Here is a 16,004-nt window from a genome sequence, read left to right as displayed (position 1 = left end):
TAACTAAATACGTAAGCGGGCCTGCGGCATTTTATAGCCCCTGGGTTTCGGCTTATGTTAACTCCCGGTCACAGCATCTTTGCCACGTCATCGATTTCCTCTTTAGAGTGCCATCCGATCGATCATGAATCGGACTGGATAAGGCCCAGTTCGTAATCTAATATTTTGGTCGCCTGACCCGTTGGGCCTCTAAACTTTTTTATCTTCTTAATAATAAAAACTTGGTGAAAATAGCCTCGCACTCCTTGTATTATCAATAAGGGAGCAAACAAGTCCCTCTATGAAAAAAGAGAGCAATCAAGTCCCTTTACTTTTAAATTGGAAGAAATTTAGTAAAATTGATAATGGTGTTAAAAAAACCATCCAAACTAATGACGTGTTATGTGACTTTTTTATCAATAACGATGTGTCATTAACGATGTTGACATGGACCTAATAAAAATTAATGTTTTAATATGAGGTGGAATTTAAATTAAAATACAAGTTAAAATAATTTTTTCTACTTTTTATTGCTCCTTAAGTTTAAAAATAATCAACTAAAATAAAATTAATAAAAAAATGAAATAGTTGAAAACACAACCCTTAAAATTGAAACCAATAAAATAATTAAGTATTGAAAAAGAATCGCATGTCCTTGAAACAAAAAGAAAACCAGAAAAGTTTTCCAAACATAATCATTCAATAGGATAACATCGAAATAATATTCCAAAAACACAATTTCATGGGGAAAAATATCTCAAAAAGGATTAGGGTTTGAAATGAGTATTAAAACAGATTAAAGAAAATCAAATGAAGTTACTAGTTCTTTGCATTTGATTTCTATAATTCAATCTCCTTTTTTTTTTTCAAACTAGTGAATTATGCGATTCTTTATTGGAATCGTATTTCTTTTTAATTCTTTTAATTACATTTTGATTAATTATTTTCTAAAGTTACGAGTATTATAAAAAAAGCTATTTTACACTCTCTTTTTTTCGAATTTTATGTTATATTAAAAAATTATAATTTAGTACTTTTTTTTTCTTTAACACCGTTAATTATTTTACCATTTTGCTTCTATTTTAGAAATATAAGGACTTAATTGCTTCATGTTTTAGCAGGACTTGTTTGCTTTCTTATTGATAATATAAGGACTAGAAGGGCACTTTCACCCTGAAAAATTATATTTTGCTTTATATTTTAATTAAAAATAGTAAATTTGAGAAGGTCTTTTTTAATATATGTGTATGTTAGAGTTGTGTAACCCAAATTCTAAGAGATTGGTTGTGAGTCAAGTTAAACAAAATATATATTCTTTCTAGAAGATTTAGTATTTATGAGTATAATATATTTAGCATTCATTAGCATAATACATTTGACTTTGATTAGAATTAGGTTTTTTCAACTTATAAATAGATGTAGTCAAAATTCTTCTTGTAATTATTCGAATTTGACATAGTGAATTTTCTTCTCATTTTTTTCTCGAAAGTGTTTCCATATAAAAATATGTTTGTTCTTTATTTTTATTTCTCTTTTCTTTACGATATATTGTTATTACCGACGTTCTATTTTCACAATTTATATATTCTAAGATGAAATTGGATTGGATATATGAAATTTTAGTAATTTGAATAAGTTGGATTAACCATTCAAATATGATTTAAATAAAATTATTTTATCGATATAAAAAAATAAAATTATTTAACAAATATTTTTAATCCTTTAAATATTAAAAAAAAATTAGTCAAAAAATGTTGTTGCTTAATCATGACTTTATCAGTAACGTGCAGATTTTGAGTACTTGTATTTCTCACAAATTTAGATTTTAATTACTGTAATTTTATTTTTATGAATTTTGTTTCTCTATTTTTAAAATTTTAAAATTCAGGTTTAATTATTCTTTTTTACTAAAATTGTTGGTGTAGTATTTTGAAAAAAAAATACTTACTTAGTAGTTATGTAAATAAGAAATTCATGTATAGTTTTGAGATTTATCTCAAATCGTTATCATCCTATTTCCTCTTGAAACTATTTAAAACCTTTCTACTCTAAAAACAAAGGTAAACTACACCATTAGTCACTAAATTATGAACAAGTTTTCGTTTTAGTCACTTAACTAAAAAAGTTACAATTTAGTCATTAAACTATTCGAAAGTTTTCATTTAAGTGATTGAACAATTTAGAAGTTTTTATTTAAGTCATTGGGCTATTAAGTTTTTTCAGTAACCTCCAAGCGACGATTCGATGATTGGTACGGTGGAACAATACCTAATATCAATGAGTAAACTAACATACCTTAAATCCAAGTTGATCAAACGGTCAATATCGAAAATTAGAAAAAAAAAGTTGTTTGAATTTTGGTTATTAGATTTGTGACGTCCGAAGCTATTTCATGAAAAAAACTGCACTGTAAAAGAGGAGGGAAAGAGAGTTTTTAATTGGTGTAGTCAATGCGAACAAAAAAAAAGCAATAAAGCATTGGTTTTAATAGCTAGTGACTTGAATGAAAACTCCTGAATAGTTCAATGAGCAAATTATAATTGTTTTTACTTAAATGACCAAAACAAAAACTTATCTATAGTTTAGTAACTAGCAGTATAATTTACCCCCTACAAAAAAACCCTTTTTAGAAGTTGTTTTATATAGGTTAAAATATGTCATAAGTCCCTATACTGTTCACAATTTCAGAATTTAGTCATTGTACTTTTATTTCTAGAAATTTAGTTACTCTACTTTTTCAAATTTCAAAATTCAGGTTTAACGATTAACTTATTAAAATTACTTTGTTTAATTCGAGTTCATTACAATACCACTTTTTAGTTACATGGCTACCAAGTAAGGGTTTTTTTTTTAATTTTCAAAATGATATATCAGCAAATTAAACAAAAAATAACAATGTTAATAATTAGACCTGAATTTTAAAATTTTAAAAATAAAGAGGCTAAATTATAAAAGTCAAGTGTTCCTACCTTAATCAGGATTTCATCCTCTCGATATGGAGCAATTATGGGAGCCCCTTACAGAACGCGACTCCTTCGGAAAGAAAAAACACAATGCAAAGAAGATGAAAGATGTACAAAATCTTTTATGTAGATCGGACGGCCAAAAGTCTAGACATCCTCCAGCGTGGGCGCCACTACCAATGATTCTCCACGTGTCCGAATCTCCTTGCAGGAACACCAAATTCCATCTCTACCCGCACTTACCCATCTACTTCCCATTCTCCCAAACCAAACATGCCTCGTCCCTTTCTGGTTTCCTCCTTCCTACAACCTCCTTTCTTTCAGCTTCGACTCCAAACCTCACCTTCGGTTCCGAACCTCAATTTTGACCCTCCGGTAGTTGAAAATTTTACACTATATTGATCACTTTATCACTCTCTCTCGAAAAAAAAAACCAAAATAGTTCTCTCCATTTAAAAGTTTCATTCGGATTCAAACCCTAAAAAATTTTGATGTTCTTCAAGGATCGATTATTCGAACTCCATTTTAAAGGCTTGTTCGCTTAACTGTAAGTTCACTTGTCATGTTGCTCTCCCTAGGACCCCTAATACGTTTTTAACACTGAGAGGCTGAATATATGCTAGGGCAATTACTTATATTGCCTTTTTATTTTTGGATAGCAATTACATGTTTCTTTTTCGTTCTTTTGTGGCCTTGGTTAGAAATGTGAGTTTTTGGACATGGTTTTTGAGTTTTAGCGCCTGTTTGGTTGCCAAGAAAATGGAGGATGCGGGGCATTTTTTACCGAGGAATTACAAATTTTAATTTCAGGAGAAGTTGTAGCAGTTCTTTTATTTTTGCTCTTTAAAAGGTTATAAGCTTTCTTATGTAAATCTTTTCTGTTTTTTTCTTTAATTTGGTTCCCTACATTTCTAATTAGCAGTGGATTTGTGTTTGTACTTCGCTTGTAGTATTTGGTTTGGCTGCTTCTTAAGCTTATCTTTTAGCATTTGGAGTCCATTGAGCTTTACATGGTAGCTTTTGATGCTTGTTTTTCTTAATGGAGGTAGCCTTTTCTTTTTCTGTTGATGGCTGCTATCCATTATTCCATATTTCTATTTTTTGGTCTACCAGCTTCTTATATATACTTTTAATTTAGTGATTAAGGAATCTAACTTTAATTTAGCTTCACAAATTTGAAGATTGTACTGTTTCATATTGAGTATCGAGGATGCAACCTAAATTGATAAGGAATCAAGGAAAAATGGTGCCATTAACAAAAAAAAATAAAAATAAATGTTAGGTTGTGATACAGCATCTTCTCTTTTATGAAAAGTTCATATTTAACTTGTATGTCAGTAGACTTACTGTCAGCATGCTATGCACTCCTGTACAGGGGAATAGATTTTGAGAATGATCCATGGAGTAGATATTGAAAAGATGTTTGGGATCTTGAGAATGATCCATGGAATAGATTTTGAAAAATTGCTTCAAGAAAGAATCCTTCTTAAACCACACTACTGTGATGCACCATTCAGGGTGTATGGTATGATGCAAGAATGTTGGGGGTTTTTAAGTTTCTATGGGGACAATCCTCTTAAACAACATTAGTTTGGTGCACTATTGATTATATTGAAGTTTCATACAAGAGAATAATTTATTGCATATCTTTGTAGCATCTCATGGTTATTTTATTTCTATGGAAAGGAAAGAGATATGCACCTGGAGTTTCTCTTTTATAAGGAAATGAAAAATATGTAAATAAACTATTCCTTTTTTTCTCCAATTTAAAAGTAATTCTAACATTACTCTTTTTATCCATGCCGAACTAATATAATATTTAATATAACAATGACTTTGATGCATGCCGCCTTTAAAATGCCAAGCATAAATGCGTTGCTCGAGAACCGATTAGTTATAAATTAAGTCCCGATGCTTTTCATATTGTCAACAAAAAATGGTTGTGTATGGTGTTGAAGGTGTTCATAGTCATTTTTAATAATCCAAGATTAAAACATACCTACATTTATTAATGCTTAGTTTATATGATCTTAGTAGAAGTGCCAAGATTTGTTCCATCTAATATTTGCCGTCTGCAATTTGATATGTTTGTTGGATGCTCCCTTTTTGGGGGATATTTTTATACTTGTTGGTGCACCGTCTCTTCAAAATGAAGAAAAAGGTGGAATAGTTTTCACCATGGGGTTGCCGGTTTAACTTTTGATTCCATGAAGAGATGATATGTTGGTTTTATGCATGCAGGATATGGTTGAGTTTCAAAACGTGGCAACTGGGGTGAATTTTAAATGTGTGGAAGAGGTTTGTTTCTCTATTACACTTGGATTTAAAGAAGGATTCATATTTTTGTGTGCCCTGTAATGGAACTGTGAAAAGCTTAAATTAGTTCTTGCTTCTGTAGGTAGTAATTTTGTTCTCACAAAATTTTAGCTGCTGAGTATTTTCGGCTTGTATTATCTATGCCTGGCAACGAAGTTGGTGACAGTATCCATAATTTCCTTGGCCAAGAGAGCTTGTCCCTGGGCCAGCATCACTCACAGCTCATTGACAGTACCTGGCCTGGCTTAAGTAACAATCTGTGGGTTGAAAGCCAGAGACAAGTTGGACCCCTTGTTTCTAGTGTGAAGAATTTGAGTGTACATCAGTTAGGTAAGGCGTCTTATTTGTTTAGTTTCTACTAATGTTACAACAATTTAGTAATACAACTTTACTTGTCTAAAACACAGTTTGGTTGGCATAATTATATTTTCTTTTGGGATTAGCTGAGTTTGACAGGGGGCATACTGGTCAGACTTCAAGCCTGCAGCATGGGCTGAACTTCACACAATCTGGTATGAGGTCTGAAATTGCCAGAAATCACTCGCAAAATCAATCATCAATTGCAACTGGCTATATGCAAGTGCATCAGGGTTTCCAGGCTAGGCAGAATAATACAAACTTTTTGGGAGTGGATACAGCATCTAGATGCTTGCCAGTTCTTGATTCACATATAGAAAGTGGCCCTGATCTTCATGAGAAAAATTCATTGAGGTTGGAATCTACTGCATCTCCCGTTAATTACGACTTTCTTGGTGGGCAACCGCACGTAAATGGACAGCATCCTGGCATGATCCAGCCTTTACCGAGGCAGCAATCAGGGATGACTGGCACACAACTGCTACAGCAACATTCTATTCTTAAGCAAATGCAGGAATTTCAGAGGCAACAATTTCCAAATCCTCAGCAGCTACAAGAAGCAAGGCAGTTGAGCTCTATGAATCAGGTTTCATCTTTTGTAAAACAAGGATCAGGCAGCCTTTCTCCAGCTACAATCAATGGTGTTCCTGTCCATGATGCTTCAAATTATTCTTTACAACCTGAGCTTATGACATCAAATGCAAATTGGCTGCAGCATGATGCCTTTTCAGCTCTGCAGGGATCATCTGGTGGATTTATGTTTTCCCCTGTGCAAAGCCAGGTGCGTTTGATGGGTTTGGATCCTCAGCAGGATAATCAATCATTTAATGGGGTCTTTAATGGCAGTGCAAGAGGAAATCAATATCAATATTTGTCTGTCCAAATGGATAAGCCTTTATTACAGCAGGTGCCAGCTAGCAGTAATTCCTTTCCAGGTAATCAGCATGCTATGTTTTCAGACGAAGTTGTGTTGCAAGATGGAACTTTGCTTTCTAGACAGGTTGATCTGGGTAAAAATTTATTTGGTGCTGCAGCTGTTCAAGATTTAAATAGTGTATTTCATTCAGAAAACTTGCAGCAAATGACTATCCAGCCAAAAAGTGCATTGATGGAATCTCACGGGAGGCAAGAAGAACATCTTGGTCCATCAGAAACATCCCTGGAAAAGTCAGCAATTCAGGCTGTGCACTCTCAGAATGTCGCTTCACTAGATCCAACTGAAGAAAAGATTTTGTTTGGTTCAGATGACAGTGTGTGGGATATCTTTGGAAAGAGCACCAACACGAGCGCAGTGTTGGATGTTACAGATTCTTTTGGGGCATTTCCTTCTCTGCAAAGTGGAAGTTGGAGTGCTCTTATGCAGGCTGCTGTAGCAGAAACATCCAGCAATGATATAGGGGTACAGGAAGAGTGGAGTGGTTTAGCTTTGCAGACTAGCGAACCTCCTAGCGGAAACATGCCATCATTAATTTCCAATGATGGCAGCCAACAGCAATTGCCTGGAGTTGATAACAACTTGCAGAATGCCTCAACAGTGAACTTTAAACCTTTTCCCATGTCTATGGATGCCAATATCAATCGTGATTTTGGTAGTACTCTTGGGGTTCAGCAATCAGGCGTCCAGACTGCAAATGAACAGACTGGGAGAATGCATAATGATTCTTGTCAAAGGTTTGTTCAACAGTTAACAGAAGAAAGAAGCAAATGGTTAGATCGCAGTCCTCTTGAAAAGCCTGCAGCTGAAAGTGCCTCACTCTTTGGAAATGTTGCACACTCTCCTGATGTGCAAGCAAGTGCAAAGAGCATTTCAGGCCATCAAGGCATGGCCTTATTTAATCCTCATGGTCAGCCTCACAATAAGCCAAATGATTGGAACTTCATTGAGTCTGCATCACGTAGTGGTGGGGCTGTATCAAATAGTCAGGATATTGAAAGCTCATCTCAACCTTCTCAGAGTAGTGATCACAAGGGTGGCTTGTATGAGGAGAGAGGCCTTGGTTCTGATCTTGATCATCCTCTTTCTGATGTTAATATTGGACCAGGGAATGTGGATTCTGGCTTGGGAAGCCCACAAGTGAATGAAGGTTCTGGTCTGGGTAATGTTGCTGCAGTAACAGATTCAAGAACAAGAAGGATCACCAAGGAAAGCAGTCAGCAACTTCCAAATGGGCATAATCTTAATCTCTGGAAAAATATTGATTCTAAAGTAAACTCTGGACCAAGCAGGACACCGGCAAATTATCAGCAAAATCTTGATAAGAGCCCTCTATCTTTTGATTCATCACGAAATAATTGCTTGGAGAAAGGATTGTCTGAAGCAAATATGTTGGAGAACTCTAATGTCAAAGAAACTTCAAATGACAGTTTTCACTCGAACTTATCCCAACATACCTCCACTGGTGGCATTATAGGCAATGGCTGGTTGGATGCAAATGATCCACTGGCAGGAGAACAGAAGTCATCTGTTCATGTTAGTTGTAAACCTTCTGGAGCCTACAAATTTCAGTATCATCCTATGGGGGATCTGGATGCGGAGGTTGAAACTTCTTATGGAACTAAAAATCTCACACATATGCAAGCAATAGCCCAACATGTTTCTCAAGGATTCAAAGGTCATGACCAAGGATATTTTGTGCAGTCAAATTATACTGTACATGCTGCTGGCAAATCTACAGAAACTGAGAAGGTTATTTTATTTTTGCTGTATATGCGAATAGCGTGAAATCCCCTAGTCTTTCTCTCTGTCCTTCCCTGCAGAAATTTACTTTATCTTTAGAATAATAAGTCTCTAGAAGACTAAACATTCTCTGTCCTCTGTGTGTTAGGGTTGTATTCCTTGCATTCAAGTAGAAGAGATGCCTTCAACTCCTGGTTCTGCACCTGGCAGATCTTTTAATTTCATCCCAAACAAGACAGCTTCAATTAGGTAGTTGAATAATTGTTGTTCCCAATTTATAGCTTGACTTGAATTTTTTGGTTTTCTCAATTTTAATTGTTGATGTAACTTATCTGCAAGAAACATTCATTTCAGTTTTTTAAAACAATTATATTAACAACTTACTCATAATATTGATATTTGAAATATGATTTTTTATTTGGTAATGCTGGCTCTTCTGTTTTCCTTATTTTTAATGTTGTGCTGATTTCCTTAATTTACCTTTTGTTGTTCTTTGAATATTCTAAAATTTGGCAGTCAAAATATGCTGGAGCTTCTTCAAAAGGTTGATCAACCTAGGGAACCTGGTACTGCAACGCACTTAAGCTCTTCTGAACGCAATCAATCATCTGAAATGCCAGATGCAGAAACTTCTGATGGGTCAGTAGGCCAGTTTCAGCACAATAGGCCCTCTGCTTCTCAAGGTTTTGGGTTACAGCTAGGTCCTCCATCTCAAAGGTTCACCATTCCAGACCGGTCATTTTCATCTCAAAGTTCTCCACAAAGAGTTAATTCTCTAAATTCAGTTCACATCTCTTCTGAGGCAAGAATGAAGGGTCATACCTTAGTTGGTCCAACAGCTTCTGTTCAGTCACCTCATGGAGAATCCAATGGAGATAGCAGGAATAGTATTTCACGAGTCTCTGGTCATACCAACTACAAAGCCTCAGAACATAATATTGTGGGCAATGTTTCTGCAGGTTTTACGTCTGATTATCCTTATTTAGAAAGTCATCTTCAATGCCAGCATGTTATTGATGTGGGTAATCAGGTAATACCAAATAAATTTGTTAATGCAGATTTTAGTGGGTTGACATGTCAGTCAAAGCGGATTGATGACTCTTATGAGAGAGCTCAAATTAGTCAATTGGGAAGGATATCAGCACCTCGCATGCCAAAAAGTGCTACGGATGACCTTTCTTCTTCAGAGACTTCCTGGCCAAGTTATGGCACTCAAAACAATGCAAGGGTTACAGACCAGCAGTTTCCAGTGTTGGAGGCTATGCCAGCTTCCCAACCTTCAGGAGGTGCTTTTACCAAAATGCCTAATGTATGGACCAGTGTTTCAGCTGCTCAACATCTATTAGGAGCTCAGTCTTCTTGGGCCTCACAGAATTTGTTGAAGCACCAGCAACAGTCAAATGATAACTCAGAAACAACTCTTCCTGGGGAAAAGAAGCTAGATGATCAAATTGCCTGGGTAGGAGGGAATGGTGCAACTGAGTTCCCTGCAGGATCTGCTAAACCACAGAACTCTGGTAGAGAAGAGCAACCAGCAAAAGGCCAGCAGTTATTGCCAGAGGCTGATGCCAGCCAAAATCCTGCAAGTATGCAGAGAGACATTGAAGCTTTTGGCCGTTCTTTAAGACCAAATAATACTGTACATCAGAACTATTTGTTGTTGCATCAGGTGCAGGCCATGAAAAATATACAGATTGATCCAAGTAATAGGAGTGTCAAAAGATTTAAAGGTCCAACTCCAGATTCTGCTTTGGATGCTCAACAGAAATCTCAAGGTGCAGATCTGTTACCTTATGGATCCAATAATATGATGAGAGATGCGTTAATGAGTTCTTCTATAGTTCCTTCTGGAGATTCTAAGATGCTAAACATGTCGTCGGGTGCTGGAGAATACACTGAGAGACAGTCATCTGCTAATGATACACTGGCATTTGTTCAGAATGATTCTCTGAATTTCAACAATGCTAATAATTCAGCTGGTTCTGATAGGAGTGAACACCCTCAGATCAGACCCCAGATGGCTCCATCCTGGTTTGATGAGTACGGGGCATTTAAAAAGGGGCAAATGTTGCCTATTTATGATGCTCAGAAAATTGCCACAATGAAGGCTGCAGACAAAGGATTTATCGTTGGTAGGCCTTCTGATAATTTGCATGCTCTTGATTCTAGTGAGCAGGTTAATGCTGCTGATGCTAGTCAGCTGGATGGTACCCGGCAAAACTCAAACCTCATGCCAATAGCAATTGGACATATCTCCCGTCAGTTGCTTCCTCCCGGTATTCCAAATCAGAACTTGATTGTTATGAGAGCAAAAAAGCGTAAAAGTATGACATTTGAGCTTGTTTCATGGCATAGAGAAGTGACACAAGGTCGTTCAAGACCTCAGGACATCAGGTATTTGGAATAATTTTCCAATTTGCTGCAATTTTAACAGCACATGTAATATATGTGTCTCTATATGTGTGTATATACTATATCAATAACCAAAAACACATATTTCCCAGTAGCAATTTGCTGAAATACAGAAATTAGTTGCTTTCTTCTCTCACTTTCTTTATGCTTTTTCTCTTCATTGGAATTATGTTGAGGTTTTCTTTTGATCGCAGTGCGGCTGAAGCGGGATGGGCACATGCAGCAAATCGATTGATTGAGGTGTGTTTGGTGTCAAAATACCATACTTGATCTTAGTTTATTCCTTATTTGAACTACGACAGTTCTCACTTAAGGACATTGATCTTGATATCACAGGCTGAAAACGAACCTGAAATGATTGAAGATTGGCCGCCTGTGCTTAGATCAAAAAGAAGGCTTATCTTGACAACACAGCTTATGCAGCAACTACATTGTGCTCCTCCAAGAGCAGTTCTTTCTGCAGATGCTATCAAAAACTATGAGACCGTGGTCTATTTTGTTGCCAGATTAGGCTTAGGAGAAGCATGCAGCTCAGCATATATATGTGAAAGTGATACAGCTGTTCCTTCTGAGAGTGGTAGCACGTAAGAACATGTTAATTATGTTTGGAACCCGTGAATCCTGTTTTTTACTGTCAACTGGGGATTGTTTTTCTACTATCATACTGATGGGTTTTTTTTTTCCCTTCTGCTTTTAGCCTCCCTGAAAAGCTTAAGAAGAGAAAGCAGTCCATCTTAAAGGCTGCAGAACAGTTTGTCATCGCTGCAGAACAGTTTGTCATCACTGCCAAGAAGCTGGAAAATGATTTACAGAGGTAACCCAGGTCAAGTTTTTACCAGTATGTTTTATGCATAATATCTCGTCTTCAAATTTTTTGATATACTTGCAAGTTATGTATAAGTTGGAAGCAAGGTTTTGCTCTATGTCACTATTTATTAATTACATTATATATATATTTAAAATCCTTTGTTTGCCCCATGCTGCTCCCGCTATTGGTTTAACCCTAAGCAGCTATTGTCATGTTGGTTGTCTTCTAATGTTCCTCATTTTGTTATGTAGTCTGGACAAGAGATCCTCAATCTTGGACTTAAGATTGGAATGCCAGGATCTAGAGAAGATCTCACTCATCAATCGTTTTGCCAAGTTCTATGGACGGGGACAAGCTGACAGGGCTGAGACCTCATCGACCTCTGAAGCAATTGCTAGCCCTCCCAAATTTTTCATCCAGAGATATGTTTCTGCAGTACCGATGCCTAGGAATGTTCCTGATAAGGTACAATGTCTTCCACTTTGATGATTAGCTAATTGGTTTTTTCCGGTTCAAGAGTTGACTGGATACTGGCTGACTTATAGGTGAAATCTTCTGAAGATTTCTTAGCTGTAAATACTATATAATTGTTGTAAATATAGATTGGCAGCTGTAGATTATTTTTCCTTATTTATGTTCTTTATAGTCTACAAATAGGATATATATGATACTAATAGACTTTGTGTGGCAATACAAGTCAAAAACCTTTTTGCATTCCCTCTTTATTTTGGCCCAATTGTCATCAAATCCCTCATGCTTTTGGTGGTCCATTTTCTTATAATTGAACCACACAAATGGAGATGTAGAAGAATGTGCATCTCTTCGTTCATTTCTGTGTTGGCCATTGATGTCATATAGACCTAGCAATTCATGTTCATGTTTTGTTTGTATATTTTTCCATGATATAATCGTTTGAAGCCATTTCATATTTATATAAATTTTGATACATTAATAATTCTTATTATACATTTTGACATTTTTGTATTTGTGCTGTGTTTGTGTTCATGTTTTGTGTTTTAGTTATATATTTTTTCATGCCGTGTACATTATTACCAAGTCCTTGTGCCTCTGTTGAGCTATATACATAAATCTTGAGAGAAAGATGAGCTGCTCCTTGGTTTTTGGGTAAGAAAAATGGGGAGAAACAGAAGCTTGTTTTGATTTTTCAAGAAATAGCTGAATATTCAGGTAATGAAGTGTATTTATTATAATAAGGCCTTTGGATTCCATCATAAGTGGATGGTTTTTTACTTTTTTTTAACGTCTTCTCTTATCACAATTTGTTTGATGACCACAAGTCCAATCTTTTGATCTATTATTATCACTTTTGATTCTGCTATGATAATTGAATAATTAGACAAAGGCAAAGGTGAACTCGGGATTTAGTTAGTTCATTTAATAATTATTTCTAAAAAAGTTGACTGTTCAAATTTTAGCATTTACAATTGTTATTTCATTTTCATGGCCTGAGATATTTGTATATATGTAACATGTTTGTATATTTTGTAATATCATAATCAAGTTTAGGGTATTTGTTATTTATAAAATGCTGGATCATATATATACATATATATTAATGATTTTGGGATATTCATGAGATCGTGTTTTCTAATGGCATCATGTTTTCTTATCTATATTTTCGGTCATATCATGTTTTCTTATCTTGCTGCGTCTAATATTTTCTAAAACTACTATTTCTTGTACTACGAGAGCCAAACATTTTTTCGCTTTAAGAACACGTTTGGTTCGCTGTAATGGAATAGAGGCGTAATGGAATAGAGGCGTAATAGGTAATTCTTTTGTTTGGTTGAATGTAATGGAATAGATGCGTAATAGTATTCTTGTGTTTGGTTGAATTGAATAGAGGTATAATAGCACGAGGAAAAAAGCTAAAATGATTAGAATATCCTTAGCAGAATTTTTTTAAGTTAGATGATTACTGTTATTGTTATTAAGTTTTAATAAGATTATTAATATAAATAATAAATAATTTAATTATATTTTAACATAATTGTTATAAAATATAATTTAATAAAATATATAATTTAATAAAATTGTTAATAAATATTCTTATATGAATTTACTAATAAAATCATAATATAATACTAAAATATAATTTAAAATAATAATTATTAAATATAATTTAATAAAATTCTTATTCTTATATGAATTTACTAAAATCATAATATATAATACTATAAAATATAATTTAAATAATTATTATTAAATATAATTTATAATTTACTTTATTATTATTAAACTGCAATACATATTTAATGTGCTAAAATATCATTTGTGAAACAAATAATTTAAATATTCTACAATAAAAAATTATTAGCAGTAATAAATAATTTTAGAATTATATTTTGCATAAACATAATAACAATGAATATTAACAAAAGGTTAAATGAGATTCATGAAATTCTATGTCACAATCTATATGTTATACAGTTTTGCCACATCAAAAAGTTAGAACATTGTATATGACATACCATCCCAAATATTACAAATAGAAAAAGTTACGAAAATGTCATCAACAAAATCATAAATTTTAATGGTCAGCAAGAAATCTTCTGACCCATTCTAACCGTACATCAGAAGGTAAACTAAAGAAAACTACCATTTGAGTTAGATGATTCGGAATTTTACTCAATGCTTGAAACCGTTCATCCACAGTTAAACCTTCTATTTCACAGAAGGTTGGATATAAATTTGCTGCTTTTTGTTGGACGCCCTGGTGAACTACCACATCGGAGGCAATACTCCTACTGATTTGTTCGCCAATTGCCCGCATGTTTTCAGCCAATAAAGTGGCAGCATCATTAACTGAAGAAGAAAAATGACCAGTTGTATCAGAATTCTTTTTTTTCCTCTTTGAAGATGAGGAACTCCTTTGGTTTTTGTCTGTTTGCGGCTCCGTGGCAGAAACATCCATGTCATCGAAAGAGACATTAGCATCGCAATCATAGTATTCGTTTCTGTCTTCATTAATTTCTGCAGAAGGTACATCCTCAGCATTTATTTCTTCAAGAACGTCAGCGGCTGTTTGAGCGTCTTTCCCAGTCGCTCGATCTTTTGTGTATATGGCAGTAAGTTGGTCATAGTAAGGGAAACTACGATGTTTGAACTGACCGGCTTCTTTATGACTATAAAAACGAGGAAATCATATTAGTTATAAATTTGGCAAGAATAGGATAATAAAGAGTTGAACCATTCTTACCTTTAAATAAGAGTCCCAAATCGCATCTTCAGCAACAATGACTTGCCTATGGTCGTCCCAACCAAAACCGCTATTGTTTTGGCCATTAAGCATGTCATACACTATTGACCAATCTCTTTTCAGTAACCTAATCCTTGATTCGATATTAGGTCTTGCCTTCAACATCGCATTAGGTAAAGCCTTCTCTAACATTTTTTCTAACTCGTTTAAGTAACCGGCTTTGAATCCCGTATCAGCGTTAAATGTCCCCATATTGTGCAAGTCTATCATGCAGGAAACCAGTGCTGCATCTTCTTCTGAAACCCATTTCCTTTTGGTTCCTCGAGATGATTGCGAAGGAACAATTGATTCTGGAACACCTGACATAATTATCTTAAGAAAAAAAAACAAATTAAAATTAACTTTAATATCATGAATCATAATGTGAACACTTTATAAAATTAAAATTGAGTTCAATATCATGAATAAAAAACTCATAAAGAATAAAATTATAACACATGATGAATGAAAAGAAATCAAATTATAATTCAACAAGTTTAGTACAATACAATAAACACAAAAACACCACCAAAGTTTCACAAACTATATACATAAAATAACATAAACAAATGAACTCAAACTAATTTTCTCCTTAAACCTTAATAATGTCTAGATGTTTGCCATTCATCGAACATTTGATTGGCTAGTTTCATCCTCCAAGTAGCCCAAGCATCCGATGGACAAATATTGACGACATTCGGTTCATCGTCATCTAAAACATTACTAGGTAATCCTTCTCCCACCTCCGCTTCAATAGGATCAATACTCATATGGGTTCGAATAAAATTGTAGAGCAAACAACATGCAATAATGATCCTATTGTGCACCCTTACAGGATAGAATGATGAACTCCTAAGTATTCCCTATCTCATTTTTAATAACCCAAAGCATCTTTCAATAACATTACGTGCTGAGGCATGTTTCATATTAAAAAATTCTTACGGAGTACTTGGCTAATAACCCTGACGCCAATCATTCAAATGATATCGTTGTCCTCTAAAGGATGTAAGAAATCCCTCACAATTTGTGTATCCAGCATCAACTAGATAATAACAACCTATAAAAAAATTTCTTAATTATTAATTCCCCAAAAAAGTTTGATCTTAATGAATAATTCAAAGTCCTCTAACTATCCACTTTACCGTGAGGAACTTTTAGTCCATGCCTCCTACTAATGGCATCTCGAAGAACTCGTCCATCAGCAACAGAACCTTCCCAACCAGGAAGAACATA

General features: G+C 34.6%; 1 protein-coding gene across 4 annotated transcripts; it reads left to right on the top strand.

The window, feature by feature from the left end:
• The first annotated feature begins 3,211 nt into the window (after positions 1-3,211).
• LOC107946533 (uncharacterized) lies at positions 3,212-12,226 on the top strand. Of its 4 annotated transcripts, XM_041107136.1 has the most exons (12): positions 3,212-3,489; positions 3,644-3,792; positions 5,184-5,240; positions 5,341-5,588; positions 5,702-8,301; positions 8,441-8,541; positions 8,809-9,251; positions 9,351-10,686; positions 10,899-10,944; positions 11,041-11,288; positions 11,402-11,518; positions 11,764-12,226. In XM_041107136.1, exons 4-12 carry the CDS (start codon positions 5,399-5,401, stop codon positions 11,996-11,998), a joined length of 5,316 nt encoding a protein of 1,771 aa, XP_040963070.1. In that variant the 5' UTR covers positions 3,212-3,489; positions 3,644-3,792; positions 5,184-5,240; positions 5,341-5,398; the 3' UTR covers positions 11,999-12,226. The 4 variants fall into 4 exon arrangements, with proteins under 4 accessions (XP_040963070.1, XP_016736406.1, XP_016736405.1 ...); XM_016880917.2 differs by lacking the exon at positions 3,644-3,792; XM_016880916.2 differs by having other exon boundaries at positions 8,809-10,686.
• Positions 12,227-16,004: the final 3,778 nt, after the last annotated feature.

Source organism: Gossypium hirsutum, chromosome D12, assembly GCF_007990345.1.
Source record: "Gossypium hirsutum isolate 1008001.06 chromosome D12, Gossypium_hirsutum_v2.1, whole genome shotgun sequence".
NCBI classification, from domain to species: domain Eukaryota; kingdom Viridiplantae; phylum Streptophyta; class Magnoliopsida; order Malvales; family Malvaceae; genus Gossypium; species Gossypium hirsutum.
Note: the sequence above shows the minus strand (reverse complement) of the source record. Positions and strands in the feature narration are given on the sequence as shown.

What these genes read in the sequence shown, in the direction of transcription:
- LOC107946533 (XM_016880915.2), top strand. Translation starts at nt 5,399, where the DNA reads ATGCCTGGCAACGAAGTTGGTGACAGTATCCATAATTTCCTTGGCCAA. An exon ending in TCAAGACCTCAGGACATCAG is followed by an intron (nt 10,687 to 10,898) that starts GTATTTGGAATA and finishes TTTTGATCGCAG; the next exon opens with TGCGGCTGAAGCGGGATGGG. An exon ending in CAGCAAATCGATTGATTGAG is followed by an intron (nt 10,945 to 11,040) that starts GTGTGTTTGGTG and finishes TTGATATCACAG; the next exon opens with GCTGAAAACGAACCTGAAAT.